The sequence below is a fragment of the Typopeltis vanoorti genome, chromosome 19 (assembly GCF_054136105.1).
Source record: "Typopeltis vanoorti isolate ZY-2024b chromosome 19, IOZ_Tvanoo_1.0, whole genome shotgun sequence".
NCBI classification, from domain to species: Eukaryota; Metazoa; Arthropoda; class Arachnida; order Uropygi; family Thelyphonidae; genus Typopeltis; species Typopeltis vanoorti.
The window spans coordinates 60064122-60085698 of NC_143567.1; the positions used below are offsets into that span (position 1 = coordinate 60064122).

At 33.8% G+C, this 21577-nt stretch overlaps 1 protein-coding gene across 1 annotated transcript in view; it reads right to left on the bottom strand.

Moving 5' to 3' along the window:
• Positions 1 to 21577, bottom strand: part of Hcs (holocarboxylase synthetase-like protein) — a 129760-nt gene that overhangs the window by 28104 nt on the left and 80079 nt on the right. Inside the window, exons 7-11 of the mRNA XM_090409137.1 lie at positions 15205 to 15521; positions 14558 to 14923; positions 7542 to 7724; positions 6305 to 6579; positions 2734 to 2789 (exon numbers count right to left, since the gene is read on the bottom strand). Coding sequence (XP_090265263.1) covers positions 2734 to 2789; positions 6305 to 6579; positions 7542 to 7724; positions 14558 to 14923; positions 15205 to 15521 — 1197 coding nt within the window. The remainder of the gene's footprint in view (positions 1 to 2733; positions 2790 to 6304; positions 6580 to 7541; positions 7725 to 14557; positions 14924 to 15204; positions 15522 to 21577) is intronic.

The window sequence follows — 21577 nt, forward strand, 5'->3', positions numbered from 1 at the left end:
TGAAAAGGAAAATACTAAATAGTAAAACTTATCAAAAATATTTATACTGATAATAAATGTGTAATAAGGTAATACAATAATGAAACAAAATTAACTGAAATAAAGAAGGAACGAGGGTAATTCATTTAGTCCACTACTATTCAATATTTTAATACATGAAATAACATAACTAAAAGACAAAAAAGTTAGGTGAAATAAAAATTTATACTAGCATACTGTAATTTACCAAGAGAAGCATTTTATTACCAACAGAGATGATAAAAATATAACAAGGAAAAATCAATTACTTGCCCCCTCCAAAAAAAAACAAAAAAAACTTGCAATTAGTAGACAACTAATCAGATATACATTAGGTATAAGGAAAAATAAGAAGTGATGAAGTGGTTACCACCATGTTTGGTTCCCAGAGCAAGAGTTCTAGCTTCTCTCCAAACCAACCTTCGGAGTCTGAGTGATACCTTTTGAGGGCATGCCAAACATACTGAAGGGGATTCAATACCTTCCCATTTCAAGGTTATAGCAGTAAAGCAGTCTGTTACAGTAGAGGGCTGAACCAGATGGTAATGCAACTTTTAAGAGGATTCCTGATCAACTGGTGCATAATCTCACTTCCAGGTTGTGCCGCGAAGGAGTCCATGTAATGTATGCAGGGGAGGGGCACTGTTGAGGGCATGTTATGGTTGGAGACTGAATACTCTCTGTATGGGTGACATGCCCAAGAGTCTATTTTCTCCCACTGGACGTTTCCTTTCTCTTCCCTTTATGTGATATTAAACATGAAATTAATTCTAAATAGATATAATGTCTCTGCAGTTAAACTAAAAAATAAACCATCCTCCAAAATTTCAAAAAAATAAATTTAAACTCAAAAATCACACACACACACAAAATCTTTCATATTCACTTTACCAACATCTATGGCATCAATAGTAACTTAAATAACATGAATCATCTTCAGTCATCCAAACCCGATGTTCTGTTACTGACTGAACCTCAAATTTCTACTAAATCAACCACAGATCACCTTTACTGTCCAAATTACACTATATAACTCCTTCCACCATAAGCCAGATAGCTACATTCTAAAAGAGATCTTCTTAAAAATGAAGAACAAAAAAGAAGCACTTCTAAAATAATCTCAGGGCAAATATGACATCAAAATAAGCAACTGGAAAGTTCTAATTAGACAAAAAAAAGGTAGTGTCAAAAGGATATCAGTATTTTGAAACAGTGGGATATGCCAAAGTGATTGAAAACAGAAGAAAAAGAAAGGAGCATTAGATTTCATAAAGAAATACTTTCTCATCATTAGTGCCTCTTGGAAATGTAATAACACCATTGGGGAAGGTCATACAATGCAATGGAAAAGCGATCCATCCATCTAGTCCAGCCATCTCTGGATTCATCACTTGATTAATTTGAAAGAGAATTATATTGTTTACAAATGAATGCAATTCTGGCCAAGATACAAAAACCCATTAATGAGTTTTTGAAATTAATGCACAATGTAAAACATGTATACAAATTTTTCTCAGTATCCCAAAAGTATTTGATTATAAACTACCTTTAAGGAAAATGTATAGACATTAGAGGAAGGTCAAATGGTTTAAATCTTTTAAATTAATGGCTTAAATTATCTAAACAGATAACAGAAAACAATTCACTACTTGTGACAAAATATAGTGTTTTCATAAAATATAGTATTCAGTAAATAATTTAAAAATTCTATGATGATTCAGTATGCATAAGATAGGCAAAAATTTGACCTTCCTATTTTCTATAAAACAGTGACAGTTCTATAGTGACTTTGCAGATGCATTTGAGAGGAAAAACACTCAGAACTCTATTATTGAGGATGATGTGAAGGTCATGATGAGGTTGGCTGATGCACTAGTGGTACCTGGATGATAATAGTAATAAACAAGAGCTTCACACATACACAGACTTAATTGTAAACTAAAGTTATTATTTTTTTTACTGTGAATCGCCTGTCAAGAGACTCATCTTGAAAAGTCCACCCTCAATTGCAGCTACAAAGTCTATCATATAACACATTAAATGCATGTGCTTTTATCTCTATACTTGACAAAGCACTCTATCTGCTCACCACTCTCAATGCGAAAAAAAAAAAAAAAAATTGGATTCTAGATTCTGACTGGGCAGATTTTATTAAAAATTTACCACTGTGATAATGTCACTAAATAATAATGCAATTATGAAACAAACTATTTTATGATTATCCACTTTTTTAAAAATTCTGATCCCCATTTTTGCCATATAATTCATAAACTTCAATTCTCTGTCTACTACCACTCCAGTATTCTTTATCTCTTTCCCTTCCCACAGTACAGTTACACCAGTGTAGCACATAGCATTCCACTCTGAATTGCAATGAGCAAACAGATCCCTTACATCAGTTTCATTACTGATAATCCTATCCAACTTTATATAACCTGCAGACTGACTAACCTTCTCTTAAGTTACTGTATTTAATATATCATATAATTTGAATAGCATCCATGAACAGAGAACCGTGGAATCCTACTTTCATGTATCTACTTCTACATGCAGTTCTTTCAGCAGAAGTAACAAAATTAAGTAAACATATAATTTTATTTTTTATTCTAAAGAGTTATAAGTCAACAAAATAATAATGTTTCTCGTTACAAATTTTGATGGCAAGAGAACACACAAATACACACACACACATATATATATACATATATATATTACCTTTGCCTTCTGTTTGTCGTTTTGCAACTGCAACAACACCTGCATAATCTTGAAAGCTACAGAATTACAAAGTAAATAATTAGACACAGGTCAGAGTTTAAGTAAATAATTATAGTAAATTATTATTTATCCAAGTTTCTATCATGCAGTCAATGAAGATAATATCCATTGTATAGAAAGACCTGGGTTATTCATAAAAGCTTTTCAACTGAAAAGTTAGCTAGCTGGACTCATATGAAATAGTAAGATTTTCACTACAAGAAATTTGGCCTTTTTTCTGGAAAACACATAATCTAATCTAGCCACACACACACAAGATAAGCATAACAAACCACAGTCCTTATTATCATAAATTAGAGTTATAAGAATACAAACAAAATACTTGGCCACAGCAGAATAATGGACCTATTAAGTAAAGGAAATAGGATGAGGTTACTTATTTCCTGTATGTATTGTTTTCATTAAAACCATCTCTTGTAGCACAATTGACAGTAGGTATACTAATGGAAAGACCTACAAAATGTTAAAAATCATCACAGAATTCCTAATATGTCCTTCAAGAGGTGCATAGGGTACCATAATAGTACCACATGAAAGTTTACATCATATTAACTTAAAAAACGACAAGCTTTATAAACTCAAGGAGCTTTACAATCTCATCCAGAGGGGTTGTTACCAGTTTAATGTGGAAGAAATTTTTTTCAGAATAGGAGAAGGGGTAGAACAAGGTTGGCATATGTGGAAGTTGTATAAGGAAGGTGTGTGAGCACAGGCATAAGAGGTAGGTTCTTTGCGTGGAGAGTGGTTGGTCAGGGGAATGCTTTGCCTGACATTGTGGTGAATGCAGATACATTGAATGGGTTTAATGAGCTTTGTGTGTAACAGTGTTTGCTTCCCATGATGAACCTTTAGACTCCATGAAGGTCTGGTGTTAATAATAATAATAATGTTTGGGGAAATTGAGAGAAAAGCAAAGCAGCAAGCAATAATGTTTGCTTGAATAATTGCTTGCTGCTTTGCTTTGATAGTAAAGTGAGCAATTCATTTCCTATTCAGGAAATGAATTGCTCACTACTATCAAATTAAAACAAGAAATAAGAAAAGTCATTATTATTATTACATGACACTTCCAACATATCATGGAATAATAAAGTAATAATAATAATTGTTGTTGATAATGGTATCGTCATGCTAAATCATATGATTATACAAGGGACTTGAAAAAGGAAGTAATCGCCCTTTAGTTTTGAGCAGGTTAAAAATCTATATCATACTGTAAAGAAAACTATCTATAGACGTTTCAAAAATAATCAGGTAAGCAGCTTTCAGAGGTGAACTGCAGTCTCATCTATACAAGATATATAGTCCTGTATATATAATTATTATTCAGGAAAACATGAATTAGCTTGAAAACAAAAACCAAACCTTTGGCTTTTTTGAAGAAAATATTGACTGACTCAATGGGGGAGGGAAGTGGTAAAACTGTTTGCAAGCATAGAAAAATATAAACGTCGTTGTATTTTTAAGAAGTTAAAGAAACAATTGCAGAAAAAACAAAGCATACTGAAAGTTCATTCCTAGCTAGTGCAGCAGGAGAAAATACAGAGAAAAATGTAACAAAGCTAAGCTATGCAATAAAAGTAGCTGAACAAAACAATACAGGAGATAAACATCATAAAATGGAAAAATATTCTAAAGGTTATTAAACAAACTTTGAACTTGAGGAAAGAATATATTGTAAAAGGAATATGAGATGATAAAGGTGACATAAAAACTGAAGATAAAAATATTTTTTATGTCTGGAATAATTACTTTAAAAGATTAGAACTGCTAAAATGACATAAGCAGTTATGAAACATTGATAAAATATTCAGCCAGAAATGCTCAAATATGGAGATATAAAAGTTTTAGTGTCACACTGTATAATTCAGAAAGCCAAATCAGAAGATTGAATTCCAGATGGTTGGAGTAGAGATCTCACTGGCCATAAAAAAGAGAAATAAAACTGAATTATGAAGGATTTTCAATACTGAGGTTCCAGATAAGATTTAGGCAGCATGCTTGAGAAAAATAAGAAAGAACAAACTACATTTGGCAAAAATAGGGCAATTTTTAAGACAAATAGTTGAGAAATCAAGAGAATATAGCAAGCATCTGTATAGGATGCCAGTTTGTATTCAACTGGCATCCCAGTTGAATACAAATAGGAGAAGAAAGGGTAGCAAAAGAGGTGTTGATGTCAAGATGAGAAGAAAAAAGCCCCACAGAAAAATAAGATCTAGTTGGATTGATGCAGTGAGAAGTGCCTTAGAAGGCTGAAATATAAGACCTGACAATACTGGAATTCTCACAAATAACAGACTATTTAGGGGAAAAATGTTGATAAGATCAATTATCTGGAAAAAGCATACAAGTTGTCAAGAGAAAGGCTTTTCAAAATGTTACAATTAAATTCAGTAAATGGAATATTATACAGTACGATACACAGTCAATTTTTAAGTTGCAATTCAGCAATTAGAACTGAAGGAGGTACAGGAAAGATGGTATGGTGTAAAATCAGGTGTGCACACTATCTCCACTCATATGCATTATCTATATGGATTACATTATGAAGGAAAGTGACATTAAACTTAGTATCAAATTTGGAGATATATTCAACTCTGCTTCTTCATGCAGATGATATTTTATTTTTAAACTAGGGGGCTCCCTGGTGCCCCCCCCCCCCCCCCCCCGTGTTCCGGACTGGTAGGCCGGTTCTCCTTGAATTCTGATGACTCGAATTTTGAAAACTCTAAAGGGGGGTTCCCCCCTTCTTTCGAGTTTTATCTTTTCCACTGTATAATCACAAAATGGAGAATGATGTTCTGCATTCTACATCCCAATATCAGTCAGGTATCTCTTTACTTTTAAAGAGATACCTGACTGATATGAACAGCAATCCACTTTAAGCAGTGGATGTGATGACTACTGACTACCTATTAGTAAAATGCGGATTCTTCAATTTGTAAGGAATACTTAAATTCAAAAGTTTCAGATTACTTGAATTTTTCTCATTGGCTGTAATGACATAAGCTACTTTTAGCTATTTTTTACATAAACTTTTTTTTTTCCCAACTTAGATGGTGCCTAATTAGGACTTTAATCTTTGTGTTGCATGCTACAATTGCTCATACTAGTCCCACCGTTACACAGGATTGCAGTTGTCTCGCTACTGTAACAAACTTTGTTTGTGTGCTCTGAAAATGCTGGATAGAATACCAGTGAAATATTAGTAATTAAGTTAATAAATAGTTATTTTATTATCAATCTGTGTTCACATTTACATCGTTAAAATCCAATCAACGTGTGCAACGAACACATAAGCCTTTCAACACGGTCCATCTTAGTATTAACAGCAGGAACAAAAACCAACTAAAAATGTATTGCATTTTAGAATCTGATCTATATCATACAAAATTTATATTAGAATTATTAAATGCACATAACATTTTATTAATAAATACAGAAATATAAATAAAGTATTTCATAAATTATTCCAGATTAATTACTGCACATTTAATTAAAATCTTACCTCTCTAAGATATGCATTGTTGTTGGCACTACTTCAATGTATAACAGAACCGTTCCAAGTCTTTTAGTCTTTAGATGAGTAAAATAAGTATCCATATCAAAAGATATTTTAGTGGAAGGTGAATAATCATATAAAACTGGAAGAATATCAGAAGAAACATCTGGTATGGTTTTCTGAGATCCAAAATTCACAAAATGTAAAGTTAAATTCTTATTTCTAATTATATCATTATGAAGTTTAGACCTGATGCTCAAAAGAAAATGATCAAGTGTATCCTAGAATATAAACAAAATTCATACTTATTATAAACTGACATGTTTAAATGATAATTTTTAATGACAAATCAAATTCAGAGAATTTTCATTTAATAGTATTTTTCTTTCATAAATAGTAACGTCAACGTAATTTTCAGAATAAAGTCTGTATCTCAAATACAAGATGGTAGAACTGAAATTTAGGACAACAAATAATGTGAATAATGAATGTGTGCTATGAAAATGATAACATACAAGGGAAGGGGGCCTGAAAAGTTCTGATGAACGCCTAGAACAAAAATGATATTAAAACAACTCTTCTTATATATATCCTAAAAGAAAAAAGAACAAATTATTACAATTTGATGAAACATAGGGGGCAAAGGATTTTAAGATATTGTGATTATATCAGTTGCTTTAATATAATTTTTGTTCTCAGTGTTTATCGGAACTTTTCAGCCCTTCCCCTTGTAAGAAGGTATTGATTAATTAGACATATATTCACAAGAACAAAAAATAATAGTTTTATTATTGCAAATATTTCAGCAAGAAATTAACAGACCATCATCATTGTATCAGCATAATCACAAGGTGAAGCTACAAGAAAAATGTTAATCCTATTTACAGAGCTGAGCCACATGATGGAGTGTCATATATGAATAGTTTAAAAAAAAAAAAAAAAAAAAGGACACCTCACCTAGTCAGGATTTTATTCTTTCCTCCATGTGTTTCATTTAGTTTCTGTGTTGCCTTTGTGTGTGTTACAAGTCTCATATTGTACTCCCTGACAATGTCTTAGTGACTGAGACGAAATATTGGAAAAATTAAATAATATTTTTAATCCTGTGCTGTTTCACTCTATTAAGCCTCTAGCATGAGCTTTTGTGATGTGTATTTAAACATCAGTGCATATAATTAATTTATAAACATATCAAAATTTTAAGAAATTAATTTCATAATTTTAAATGTTTAACAATATTCACCTGATTTTTTGTTCCGAGGTAAGAGGGAGTCAGTGCTGGTTGAGCCTGAAGATCACAGTTCATTTTTAGCCTTGAGGAAAGAACATCACAAAGTATTTCCAGTCGAATTTGGTTGGATTGTTTCAATTGGGAAAAGAGTGAATTTTCTGTGCACAAAACAAGAGGATCAGCTTCCAAATGCACCTGGTATGTTTTATAATAAATAACATCAATTTGCATATATTATAAGACATTACTTTCCACCCTAAAAAGAAAAGCAGAGTAGAGTATGTAAAAAGGTTTAAATTTATCTTTAGATAACAGATATCACATCAACCAACTTTTGATTCTGAAAGACTGGGAAATGATCTGTTGGTTTTCAAATTTGAATAATTTATTATTATTATTTGTTTTTCAATATGTATCTCACCAGTGAAAGTTGTAAACCTATTGTACATTAGAATTATGAAAGGGTTAGATAATCTGAAAACCTTGATGTTGAGACCAAGCATGGAACTTTTTCAAACCACTTTAGGCCTCCAGGAAGATAACAAAAATCCTTTTGGAGCAAAAAGATTAATTACCAACTGTGTACCATATTAATGTAACTGTAATCCCCGGAAATTGATGAAGCCAGAGATTTTGGGGTAGAGAATTAAAGTTTAGAGGGAATATTGCAAAAGTGGCTAAAGCAGCTTATCAGATTACCTGGTTAAGAATACCCAACAAGCAGAGACAAGTAGGCTATTATACCTCTTTAAAGAGCCTTGGTAAGACCTCATCTTGACTACTGTGTTCAGATATGGTCACCTGAGTTTTCTGGAGGATGATGGGGAAGTGGAGAGGACCCAGAGGCAAGTGATCGAGATGGTAGCAGGTCTATGGAATGAAGCTTATGAGGACAGGGTGAAGATTTGTGGATTACAGAAATTGGTTGACAGGTGGAAAGGGGGGTGATATGATTGACATACAGAAATTACTGAAGGGTTTTTACAAGATTAATACAGAGGGAAATTTTCAGAACAGTGCTGGGAGAACTATGGGCCATCCCTGGAAATTGAACCAAGAGTGTAATTAGCAAAGGTGCAAGGACTAGTTTTTTTTGCTTAGAGAGTGGTAAATGAGAGGAATAGGTTGCCAGAATCTGTTGTCCACTATGGGTGCCATGACTGTGAATGACTTCCAAGCAAAATATGAAAGATATTGTGTGAATGTTGGACAGTGTCTGGTATGATATTTAGGGCCTACCTTACTTAACACTACATTATTATGAGTCAAAGGACTCCATGGAGTTGCCAATATAATATTAATAACTGAACAGAAGCTATCAACCACATAAATCAGATATATTAAATTAGTTTTTTTTTTTGCTACAATCCAAGTCACTGGTGGATGGCAAAAGAATCATGTTGTGAATTAAGCATCCTGTAGCTTTATCAAAAAAATCTTGCAAATATATCTTGAAAGCATATCATATTACTTTTCTGAGAAACATTATTCATTTGAAAGATAAATTCAGACAATCAATATTCAAACTAAATTGCATGAGCAATCAGGCTACAATTTCAAGGTTCTTTATTAATAATCAAAAAATCCCAAAACATGTTAGGGATGGACACACACACACACAGACAGAGAGTCAATGCAGTTAGCTTAGTGGCTGTGTGCTTCACAACCATATGCCTGGGGAAGGAGTGTCCTGGATTCGATTCCCGTCGCTGACGTGAGGAGTTTAAGGATCTTCCTCAGCCATAGCCAAGTTAGCCGGTCTTGGGCATGGACAATAGGGTCCCCCCCCCGGCTTGTTTATCTGGGGTTTTTCATCCTGCAAGCAGGCAAACTGGCCCCATGAACACACGGATCTACAGCCATACATACTTAATCCCCCTCCCCTCCATGAGGGGACTCAACTCGCCCCAATAGGAATGGGGGAGAAAAGGGAGGAAACTCCATATGAATAAATAAATAAAAACAGACAGAGAGAGAGAGAGAATAATAGCAAGTCAAAAATAAGAAGAGTTTGCAGGTAAATGTTTGTGACTACAGGTATCCCTTGATTAATGCGATTAATTAATCACTGGATGTTACCAAGTATGTCAACATTGTGTTGGTGAAAATTACAATTTCCATGATCGATTACTGTAATAATTCGTTTTATGTGGTACTCTTTTAGGAAAGATAAAAAATGAATGCAAAGTAAATGTTTAATAATTGCTTGTACCTATATTAGTTACAATTTTTTTTATCAAAAAAATTTTTACCAAGAGTCATTTGAACAGTTTTAGTTTTTTTCTTATCAGCATAAATTTTACAATAACAATTAAAATGACTCTCTACACTTCAGCAAACAAGCATTTTCAATTAACATTTGGATCCATATCCATTACTTGCTGCTTAAGCAATTCTAAACTGCAAAATATTCAATCCAGTTCTTTGATTGTTATCTCCTCATCTTCATATTCCATTTCTTCATTGTTTTCATATGTGCATTGTTGTTCAATTTCAAGAAGATCGTTGTCACTCAAATCTTTTGAATTTGAATCCAATAATTCTTTAACATCTTCTGCATCAACACCATCAAAACCAAGGAATTCACCAATTGCAACGATTTCTTCAACCACGTTGTGCGCAGGACTTTGAAAACCACCTAAGTCATTAGCGTATTCTGACTAAAGGTTTTTCCAAACAGCTCTCATGCAGCTAGAAGATACTTGCTCCCACGAATCATGAATGTTTTCAATTGAGTGTTTAATGTTAAAATTTTTCCAAAATTCTTGGAGTGTAATCACATTTTCTCCCATTGTTGTTTCTACTGCCTTTAAGAATGCCTTTTTAAGAAAATAAGTTTTGAAAGTTGCAATGATGGCCATGTTCATGGGTTTTAGCAACGATATCTTATTTGGCAAAAAAAATAACACTTTCACATTCTCACACAGATCATTAAGAGAATTTGGATGACCAGGTGGTTATCTAAAAAACGAGCGTTGAAAGCTAAGTTATTTCTCATAGGAAAAATGATGTCATCATACTCATGACTTTCTTTTTCTCAGACAGGAAACACTCCTCCAGGCTTGCATGTTTTTTTTTTTTTTTTGTTTGTTTTTGCATGGTACATTTAAAGGAGCATTAATTAAAACTCTTGCCATGTATATGAAGGGATTGCTGCAATTAATTTCACTGCATTAATCAAATCCCGATTAAGCAAGGTATACCTGTACTTGCAAAAGAATATATGATGGTGAGAAAGCTAGCATTTTTAATATAAATTATACTGATATTTAACATGAATGGGCAAGACTTAATTGTTTTCTGTTTAAAATTTTGGAATATATAATGGAATATAGCCAGCTTGGTTGGCCGGGTGATTAGCATATCCACTCTCCAGCCAAAAGGCTACGGGTTCGAATCCCGGCATAGACATGGATGCTTATGATTGTATGTGAAATTACATACAATTGGTGGTAGTGGGGAGCAGTAGATGGCATTGGTAGATGATGTGGTTTGCTGTATTTGGTGGATTGAGTGGTGGAGATGGAGAGTACATGGGTGATCTGAAACGTTCACAGCCCCGACCATAGATGGCAACAATATCGGCACGATTTTTTTTTTTCTAAGTTGGTCCGTCTGTCATAAGAATCCATGTGAAATTGCAAGTCATTCTATCAAGCAGTTTGTTTTATACAGCTGTCTGAAGCAGTCCAAAGGAACTTTTGATATGGTTTCTTCTTTTCCTTCACTGCCTCTTTAATTTCCCTTGTCAGATAACTTCACCACATGCTTCTCTAGCTGAATCAATCAGGGTTTTCTTCAAGGCTTGCCACTGAATCTCCAAGGTTTGGTTCCTGTTCCCAAATTCTTTCATTTTTTCTTCAATAATCTTTGTGTATTTTAGTCCACAGTTCACATCTGAGAGCTGCTCAACTTTTATTCACTTTAAAACTTTCTTACATGTTATTCTTTTCAATATGAAATTCAATTTTATCCTGCTCAAGACTAAATAGTGATCACTTCCAATTTCAAATCCTCTGTACACTCTGGTGTCCTGCAGCGGGGAGAAAACATCACTATCAACAATAACATAGTCAATGAGACTTTTCTTATTCCTTGCCTCTTCTGTCCATGTGAATTTGTGCACATTTTTATGTTGGAACATGGTGTTAGTAATAACCAGTCCATGTCCTGAGCAGAAATCCAACAGATATTTGCCATTATTATTAGCTTTGCTCTTTTCTCCAAATTTTCCCAAAATATTTTTGTATGTCTGACAATCATTTCCTACTCTGCTATATAGATCCCCCAACAAGGACCAAGTTTTCCCTTTTCATTGTGTCAGTTGCTTTTTCTAAAGCCTCAAAAAATTCCTCCACTTCTACCTTAGTAGAACCTTCTGTGGGACCATAGGCACAAATAAGTCTCATTGTCCAGTTCCCCATTCTCATATTTGCCTACATTACTCTACTTGAGACTGCCTGCCATTCAAGAAGATTAGCCTTGTATTTTGTGTTGAATACTATAGCTACTCCTTTTCCTTGATTGTCTTTGCCTGAATATAACATTTTGTATTTACTGTTCAGAAAGATCTCACGAGTTTTTGTCTTTTTTGTTTCAGTCACCCCCATTATGTCGATCTGGTACTTATCTAATTCCTCAGCTAGCTTCATTACTTTGCCATTCAGACTTCTTATGTTGATAGTACCGATCTTTAACTCTGGTGATGTTGAGTTGGGGTATTTTTTTCAGATTTGTTCCAGTAGCTGACTTTTCGCTGTTCACTCTGGTTCCCTGGTGAAAACAACGGGGGGGGAGGGCCTTGTTTAACCAGGCGATGCCCCAGCCGGCATGAAATTTTGTCATGTTGTACCATCATTTTGTATTTTGGTTTAACCAATAAGAATACAATTTGGTCGGCTAAATCCCAAATTTCCAGCTCATCATCGTTCGTTCAGTATCCAGGTAGATACCCAACAGGTGCACCACGAGAAGGTGAGGATTGGACATTAGGTCAGAAGCCCTGGTCGGTTCTCTGCATTCCTTTAAAGGCTATGTGGAGGTCTCCTCTCAGTTATACAGCTTTGACCCTTAAGCACCCCTTATAGGCTTCTTATGATGAGAATTTTGTATAGATAAATTATGATAAATTTTAATCATAATTTAAAATCACCTTTTTAAATAATCATGCTGAATTAAGTAAAACTTACAAAGTTTGTTTAATCAACAATTCACTTACGAATATATAAAGAAACCACAGCTAAATCTGACCATCTTATAAAAGTAAGCAAAGTCATTTATTTGCAACTTTTGGTTAGGCAGGAATTGAAGTTTTCAGCAAACAGTCACAAGAAAACCACATAAACTGAACAGCTTAGGTATGAAATCTTTATATTTGTTTTAGTATGGCATTGTATATATATGTTTTAGTATGGCATTGTATATATATGTTTTAGTATGGCATTGTATTATATAGAGAGGACTTCATGACTTGTCACTGGTTTGCTATACACACTGGCAATAGTCAGACACCAGTGACTTGTGTTTGTTATTCTTATTTGTACAGTGCCACTATTTATTCCTTCTTTCTACTTTTCTGAGTCTGTTGACAATTCTAATTGCCAAATGCTTGTTGAACATTAATGTATGCATTGATATCCCATCCAGCCCCACTACCTTATTAACATCAAGCAAATTTGCTTAAATTTTCTAAATATTTCATATTCCTGAACTGTCAGTCATCTATCGTCCTTCCTATTCTTATTGAACACATACATACACACATGAAATACAATAACCAAATACTCAAAATACTCAATGAATATTTCCAGGATATTTTTGCAGATGTTACCAGTGTTCTATCTCCAGCAATAAAGTCATTCTTCTGTTAGGATTTAACTTTGCTCAGCCAAGCTCCTATCATATAGCAATTTCTTCTCCCTCACTACACACCTTCCTAGGCTGTGCCTTATACTTCTTGTGCTGCTGAAGTACTTTGTTCTTTATATCTCTTCCATAACATCCTCTTTCTTAGCATATCCTGTGTAATTACATTAATCATTCATTTTATTTGCAATTTATTTATCTTCCACAATTATTCTCATAATAGCAAGTCTATTGTAGTAATTTTACTCGCTACAACAAAGTATTAAAAATTCTTGGCCAAACTGATACAGTGGCAGTGTTATTCTAATGGAAATTTGCTATAACAAATTTATAGCTTAAATTTGAATTAAAACTTAAAAATTAAAACTTAGCAGATCCTGCACTAATTACACTAATCATTCATTTTATTTGCAATTTATTTATCTTCCACAATTATTCTCATAATAGCAAGCCTATTGTAGTAATTTTACTTGCTATAACAAAGTATTAAAAATTCTTGGCCAAACTGATACAGTGGCAGCGTTATTCTAATGGAAATTTGCTATAACAAACCCTCCACTATAGCAAGGAGGGGTAAAAATCCCCTTATTCATTTAATGAAGAAAGGAATGCAGTTGTGAAAATAACTCAGCCAATGATGTTTCTTCTTTACATAAATTTTTATTAGGGAAGAGCAAACACGAAACTGCTAATAAACACATCTGATATAGTTACATGTAATGTAATGGTATGAAGCATGAATTTGATTAATTCATGAGTTTATGACATTGTCATCCTAAACAGACTGGTGGAAACCTAATAATAACTCTACTGGTGGAAACCTAATAATAATAAAATAAGTACTTAGCACAGCATTTTTGAATAAATGATAACTTTTTGTTTAAACAGTTGCTTGCAAAATTAATTGGATAGAATCTTGATCATTTAATTTATTATTCCATGTTTGTAATTATTACAAACACGGAATCAGTACTCCTCGTGAATTTTAAACTACAGATTGTTGCAAAGAAGACAATAATTTAAATACAAATGTTTGTAGAATTTAACTAGTTACATAATGTTAAAATACCAAGCTGGGTTATTGTGTGTATGTGTGTATAAACAAATGAGCAAGTATAACTTAAAAAACAGAATGTTACAGGTAAGTGACTTACTTATCATACCTGACAGAACACTGCAATTCCATTTCCTTTCTCAGGCTGAAACTCATATATCACAGGTAGTTTATGCTTTGATTCATAGGCAAGAACAGTAACATTATTAGTTTCTTCAGTCCTTCTGTATTCACATTTTCCTTGGAAAAGATTAACATCTTTCCAGTTTTTGTATTGGACACGCACAAGGGATCTGGTTTCTGAGGACACCACACTGGAGACACCAAATGGCGAGAGACCCAGATCTGTACAAAAGCATATAAGCTTACCTCCTTGGGCAATAAACTGATCTATGTATTCAATTATATTCTTGCAAAGAAAATCACAAGAAATGACTAGAAGAACAGCATTTTCTTGCCATGGAACTTTATTAATCTAAATCATAATGATAAATGTATTTATTATTAATATTGTATTATAAAATAAATAACTGCTGAATTAATGCAATTCCATTTCCAATTTAAATTAACTATGTATTTGTTTTAATTATATTAACATAAAATATTAATGACTTAGTATAATCGTGTTTGTTATATTTATTTAATAATGAACTACATATTTCAGGTGGTTTAATTACAATCATAGAAAACAGAGACGATAGAAAACTTTCAAATAATACATAAAAAAAACTTATAGTGATCTAAAAATATTCTCACCTGTTTTGGTGTAAGTAAGTAGACTGTATAACAGTCAGGATTAAGGCACAGAAGTAGATTTTCTCTGATGCTGCAATATTTAGGACTAGAACCCACTTCCTCTCCTGTATAGATCAATACATTAGGAGGCTTATGACTTATGTTGGTTCTTGATTTAATAGATGAAAATATTTTAGTAGTTCCACTTGGTGTTGTAAATTTTTCTTCTGCCATATCATTCATAAGCAAGGAAGAATTTTCTACAAAGCCATCTGTACTAATGGTGTGATTTGCAATATCTGCCAGAGATGAAATATTATTTGCCATTGCCTCTCCTGCTACAGATAAAGAAATTAGTAAATATTAGGTAATGCTCTTCAAAACCACCCTTTATTTAGCATTTCATTTCTTAAAAGTGAGCAGTATTATTATTATTATTCTTTGTTAGAAGTTTTTTCACTTAGTTATACTATAAATTAAAGATGCCAAGAAATTATATTCTTGGTTTAATCCTTTATCCAAATGTAAGCAAAGTTTGGACCTGAAGTAATTTCAGGACTGGGCAACTCGTATATTGAGACTAATGACTTTGCATCACCTGCCTTAGTATCCCATCATGCAATGCACATATCCTTATGGACATGTATGATGCTATGCATTATGGGAAGGATTACTCTATTGAGGTCTCATCAGTGGGAGCCAGACCCTGGTATCACTTCAAAATATTATGAAGTGATACCAAGTCTCACTGCATAATATTTTGTTGAAGTAACAGAAGTCATATTTACATATAAAGTTGAATGTGAAAATGAGAGGAATTTCCCTCCTAAGTATTCCCAGTAGGATTTATGCAAGCATACTTGAAAAGAGATTGAGAAAAATTGTGGAAGAGAAACCTTTCAGGCTAAATAGAGGTTATCAAGATCGGATATTCATTTTTCACCAAATAACTGAGAAATCATGGGAATAAAGGATCCGTAATTAAGTTTTGTAGATCTGGAAAGGCATATGACAAGGTGCCCACAGCTATTTAGGCACAGTTTTTAGTAAAGATGGGTTCTTAATTCTATTGCCTATTTCCAGGTTAAATCTGGAAATACGCATCATTAAGCAGGAGTTGAACACAAAGAAAAGGTTGTGGATTATAAAGAAAAAAGTGATCAGCATGCCCAATAGTAGTATAAGGAACAGGCAACAAGAGCGACACAAATGGTAAGGAAGGTCAAAGCTAATTATAAGAGAAAGATAGCTGATAAGGCCAGAAGAAATCCTGAACAGTTCTTTTGCTATGTGGCAAATAAAAGGAGAAATGATTATGGAAGGGTGACTTTGAAAATGCTGATTGTGGAGAGATAACATAAATAAACTACATAGTTGAATTACTGAGTGAACACTTTGCAGGGATTTGCCATCTAGGTGGTGAAGTTGCAATGCCAGATGTAACATTGACTGATGGACAAACAGAGGTTGAAGAAAGGAAGGTACTTAAAATATTGCAGAACCTCAATGTAAACACAGCTGTGGAATTGGCATATCAGACTAGGAAGGTGTCAGTGGAGTGGATAAAGGGCAAAATAGTCTCTACATAAAGGAGGCTCCAAGGCAGAAATAGTAAATTGCAGGCTAATCAGTTTCAGGAGTGGTGGTTAAGGTATTTGAGAAATTGGTGAAAGAAGGAATTCAGGACTGGGTGGATATGAATATGATATTCTATAAAGAACAACAGGGTTTCATGAAAGGAAAGTCTTGACTTTTTTGCTAATTTGCTTACTGTTTTTATAATAGAGGAGTTGGAATGATGGAGTTGGATAAGCGAAATGGCCAGCCAGTAATATCGCTAGACTTTGCAAAAACATTCAACAAGATTCCACATAGAAGTCTATTGCATAAATTGGAGCAAATGGGGGATGAATACGAATTTGATGATTTGGATTAGAGGATGGCTCATGGACAGATATCAAAGAGTGGTTTATGGAGGAGTCGAGTCCAGGAGAAGGCAAGTAACCAGTGGTGTACCACAGGGCTCAGTACTTGGTCCTCTGTTGTTTAATTTGTATATCAATGATATAGGAAATGATTTGACAGGAAATATTCAGTTGTTTGCTGACAATGCTAAACTGGGAAGAGCAATAGTAGATGAAGGTGATGCAGAGATCCTGCAGGAAGACTTAAACAGACTAGCAGTATGGGCAAAGGAAAAATGGATGCCAGTTTAATGTGGCCAAGTGTAAGGTGATGTATTCTGGGAAGAGAATACATCACCTTCTTCAGAAGCTGTGTACTATATTGATGGAACTGAACTTCAGGAAATTGATGAGGCTAGGGACTTGAGTGTGATTGTGGACAGGGAGTTGAAGTTTAGACGGCATATTATTATTTAGGCCTCCAAGGGGTCAAAAGACTCATCACGGGAGGTCTTTCCTAGGAAACACACGTCTATCAAGACTCATTGTGGGAGGTCCCTCCTAGGACACACAAAGTCTATCATACCACTCCTTAAACTCATTGACTGTTCTCGCTCTCACCAATCTATCAGGCAATGCATTCCACGGTTCAACCACCCTCCATGCAAAGAAACCACTTCTCACCCTCTTGCTCATAGTTTCCTTTCGTAACTTCCAGGGATGGCCCCCTTGTCATCACTCCTTCCCGCTGTTCAACCAAGCGAAAGAACTCCCCAGTGTCAACCCTGTAACCCTCTCAACAGTTTAAAAGTCTCAATCATATCACCTCCCCTCCTTCTATCCACCAAAATATTGCAAAGGTAACCAAAACAGCACATCAGGTTATGTGGTTGTAGAAGAACACATTAACAAGCAGGTATAGAGAGGTTATTGTTCCCCTATATAAGGCTTTAATAAGGCCACATCTGTACTACGGCACAGAGACCTGTACTCCCAGATTCTGTGGAATGAACAAATCGTGGAAAAGATCCAGAGGCAAATGACAAAGATTGTGGCAGGTCTATTCAATGTTTCCTATGACAATTGGTTGACTATCTTTGGGCTTCAAAAATTAGTTAATAGGTGAAAAAGAAGAGAGGAGACATGATAAAAGTATTTATCATGTGTGGTTAATAAAGGTGTTAGGACTAGATTTTTTGCTTGACAGGTGGTGAATGGGAAGAATGGGCTGCCAGAGGTGGTTATGAGTGTGCTTCCTTTGTGAATGAGTTTAAGGAAAAAGTATGACAGGTATGGTGTAAAAATTAGCTAGTTTGTGAATAATTTGATCTCCTGCGATGAACTTCTGACTGCATGGAGATACCTGTGTAATAATAATAATAATGATGTTAATAATTGAATATCCTGTACATTCCTCCCCGATGATACATATCAGGAATATGCTAATGATGAAAAAGAAGAAGTATAATATAACAGGTTTAATATCACTTTTTTTTTCATAATATGATTCATACAGATGATGATCAAGAGTGGAGATAGAGTGCACCCTTTTCTTACCCCAGATTTTACATCAAACTACCTTCTGTGCCTCTTTCATTCTAACTGCTGACCTAAAATTTAAATATAGGCTTTGTATTGCTCTATATAATTCCATTTACCTACTATAACGGTTGTGTTCTGAACAGCATTTCTATTACCTTGTCATATGCAAAGTTTTTTTCAGAACTACAAAACTTTAGTACAGAGCAACCGTGGGAATATATAACTTGTTATATTTCCACCATTTCTTATCTTTTTGTCTTAAAATGGAAATCTGATAACCTCTATTTTTCCTGAATTCCACTTATTCTTCTCCCAGTTACTATTCCATAATTTTACTTAGTCTTTTCTCAAGTATGTCTGCACAAGTTTTCCCTGGAATACATAACAGACAAATTTCTCTGTAATTCTCCCATTCAGTTTTATTTTCCTTTTTACAGATGGGGAAACTGAGCTTTACTCCAATTATCTGAAATTTAACCATTTGACCAGGCCTTCTGAATTATGCAGTGTAGTCATTGTAAAACTTTTATATCTCAATATTTCAGCATTTCTTTGGTCTAATATCATTTACTCCAACTGTCTTTCTTTCCATATTTCAGACTTTTTGATGGCTCCCCCACACCTTACCTCAAGTACTGATATGTATTCCTGGTTGCATTCCTCACAAATATTTTCTAATACTATTCTGTCACCACCTGTTTCATTTAACAACCTTTCATAATAATTACGCTAAATATCCAGAATATCTTTGGTTTCAGTTTTCATGTCACTGTTCTCATTTATCTTCTCTATTCATACAAAGTCTTCCTATAACTTTTTACAATTAGCTGTTTTACGTTCTATGCATTATATCAGGGGTCACCAGTTATTGGGTATTTACCAAATACCCAATAACTGGTGAAATACCCAATAACTAACTTGCTACAAACTTTCAATACTTTCTTCTTTTCCAGGACTGCCTCTAACTCTAACCTCTTTGTGTCCATCATGAAGTTCTGATTTAGCTGAATCAATCACTATGTTTTTCACTAAATACCCAATCACCAGTTATTGGGTATTTATCAACTAACCTGCTACAAACTTTCAATGCTTTCTTCTTTTCCAGGACTGTCTCTAACTCTTTGTGTCCATCATGAAGTTCTGATTTAGCTGAATCAATCACAATGTTCTTCAAAGTCTGTAACTGAGACTCTACAGTTTGGTTCTTGTTTTTAAACACTTTTATTTTTCATGAATACTCTTTGTATAATTGAGTCTGCAGTTCACTTGTAAAAGTTGCTCAACTTTAATTCTTTTTGAAACATTCTTGCATTTTTTTTTTTCAATATGATATTATTTTTGTTCTGCTTAAAACTAAGTGATCATCACTTCCAATTTCAAACTTTCTATATGCTTTTATTCTGGATTATGAAGATATCATTATTAACAATAACATAGTCAATAATTTTTTTTTTATTTTTCAAGTTCTTGTGTTTTCTCTCCATGTGAATTTGTAATGTACATATCTTTATGTTGAAACACAGTGTTAGTAATGATTAGTAAATGAATTCCTTGAATTCATTTACTAGTCTGGTGTTTGGATATCCAACAAGGACCAGATTTTCAGTTTTATATCAGCTGAATTCTCTAACAGCTTGAAAAATCCTCTAATTCTTCATAGGAGAACCTTCTGTGGAATCATATGCACAAATATGATTTACTGTCCAATGCTCCATTTTGCAATCTGGCCACATAACTCTACTTAAAACTACTGCTAATCATGAAGTTTATCTTTGTGTTTGGTGTTGAATACTAACATTACTCCTTTCTTTTCCTGATCACTATTGCCTCACTTATTTCAGTCTTCTTCATCTCAGGAACAACAATTATGCCCACATTGTACTTTTCTTTTGCCAATTCAACTTCTTTGCTATTGACAATGAATTTGTTCCAGAAGCTAACCTTTCATTGTTCACTCTGGTTCCCTGACAAAAACAGAGCTGGTCTTGTTTAATCAAGCAACACCATTTCCTAGATGAAATTTAATCATGTTTGTTTCTGGCTTAAGCCGATACAGAATATAATTTGGTAGACCAAGTCCCAAACTACTATCCTAGTTTATTTGGTATCTAGTGGCTGCCTACTAATTGGGACACACCACATGAAAGTAAGAATTGGACATTACGTCCAAAGCCCCAGTTGGTTCTCAGCATTCCTTAAAGGCTATGCAGAAGTTGTGCAGCTCTCCCACTTATCTAGATTTGATCCTTAAGCAATACCACCTACCTTAAGTGACTTTTTTCTAGGCACAAAATTAAACATTTTGAGGAATTTAAGTGAACTTACAATTATTCTGAGTGTCAATAACCAATAGAAACTAGAAAAACAAATAACTAAGCCATCTAAGTCTTTGTCTAATCCAAGGTCTGAACTTCTAAGGGTTAACTGTATGATATAGTCAAATCGCTCTCTACACACACACACACACCAGTGACATTGTGTGGTCGTATGGCTTATGCAACCTGTGCTACAAAATTCACATCAATTTGACCATATATGACTGCATTTTTTATTGATTTATGAATGTTTTAAGAGTGCATAGCACATCAACATTCATCTTAATTGGACCAGTGCAATTAATTTTCAATTAATTGTAGGATAACTTTGAATACTTTAATTTACAATTAATATAATTTTAAATGTGGAAAGCATAAAGGTCAAATGAACAATAACTATGCTTCATGCGCACTGTTTATGTGAAAAAGCATAAGGGATCTACACTTAGTGGTGAGATTAGGTTTGGCAAATACTAGAGTGAGACACAGATAATTTGAATTTTGATATGATTTTTAAATATAGCCCATATAAAATACACAAAAATCAGAAAAAGTAATCACTTGGGAAATTATTATTATTTTGAACCAAAAAATAACATGTTTTACTCATTTATATACAAGTTCCAATCTCCT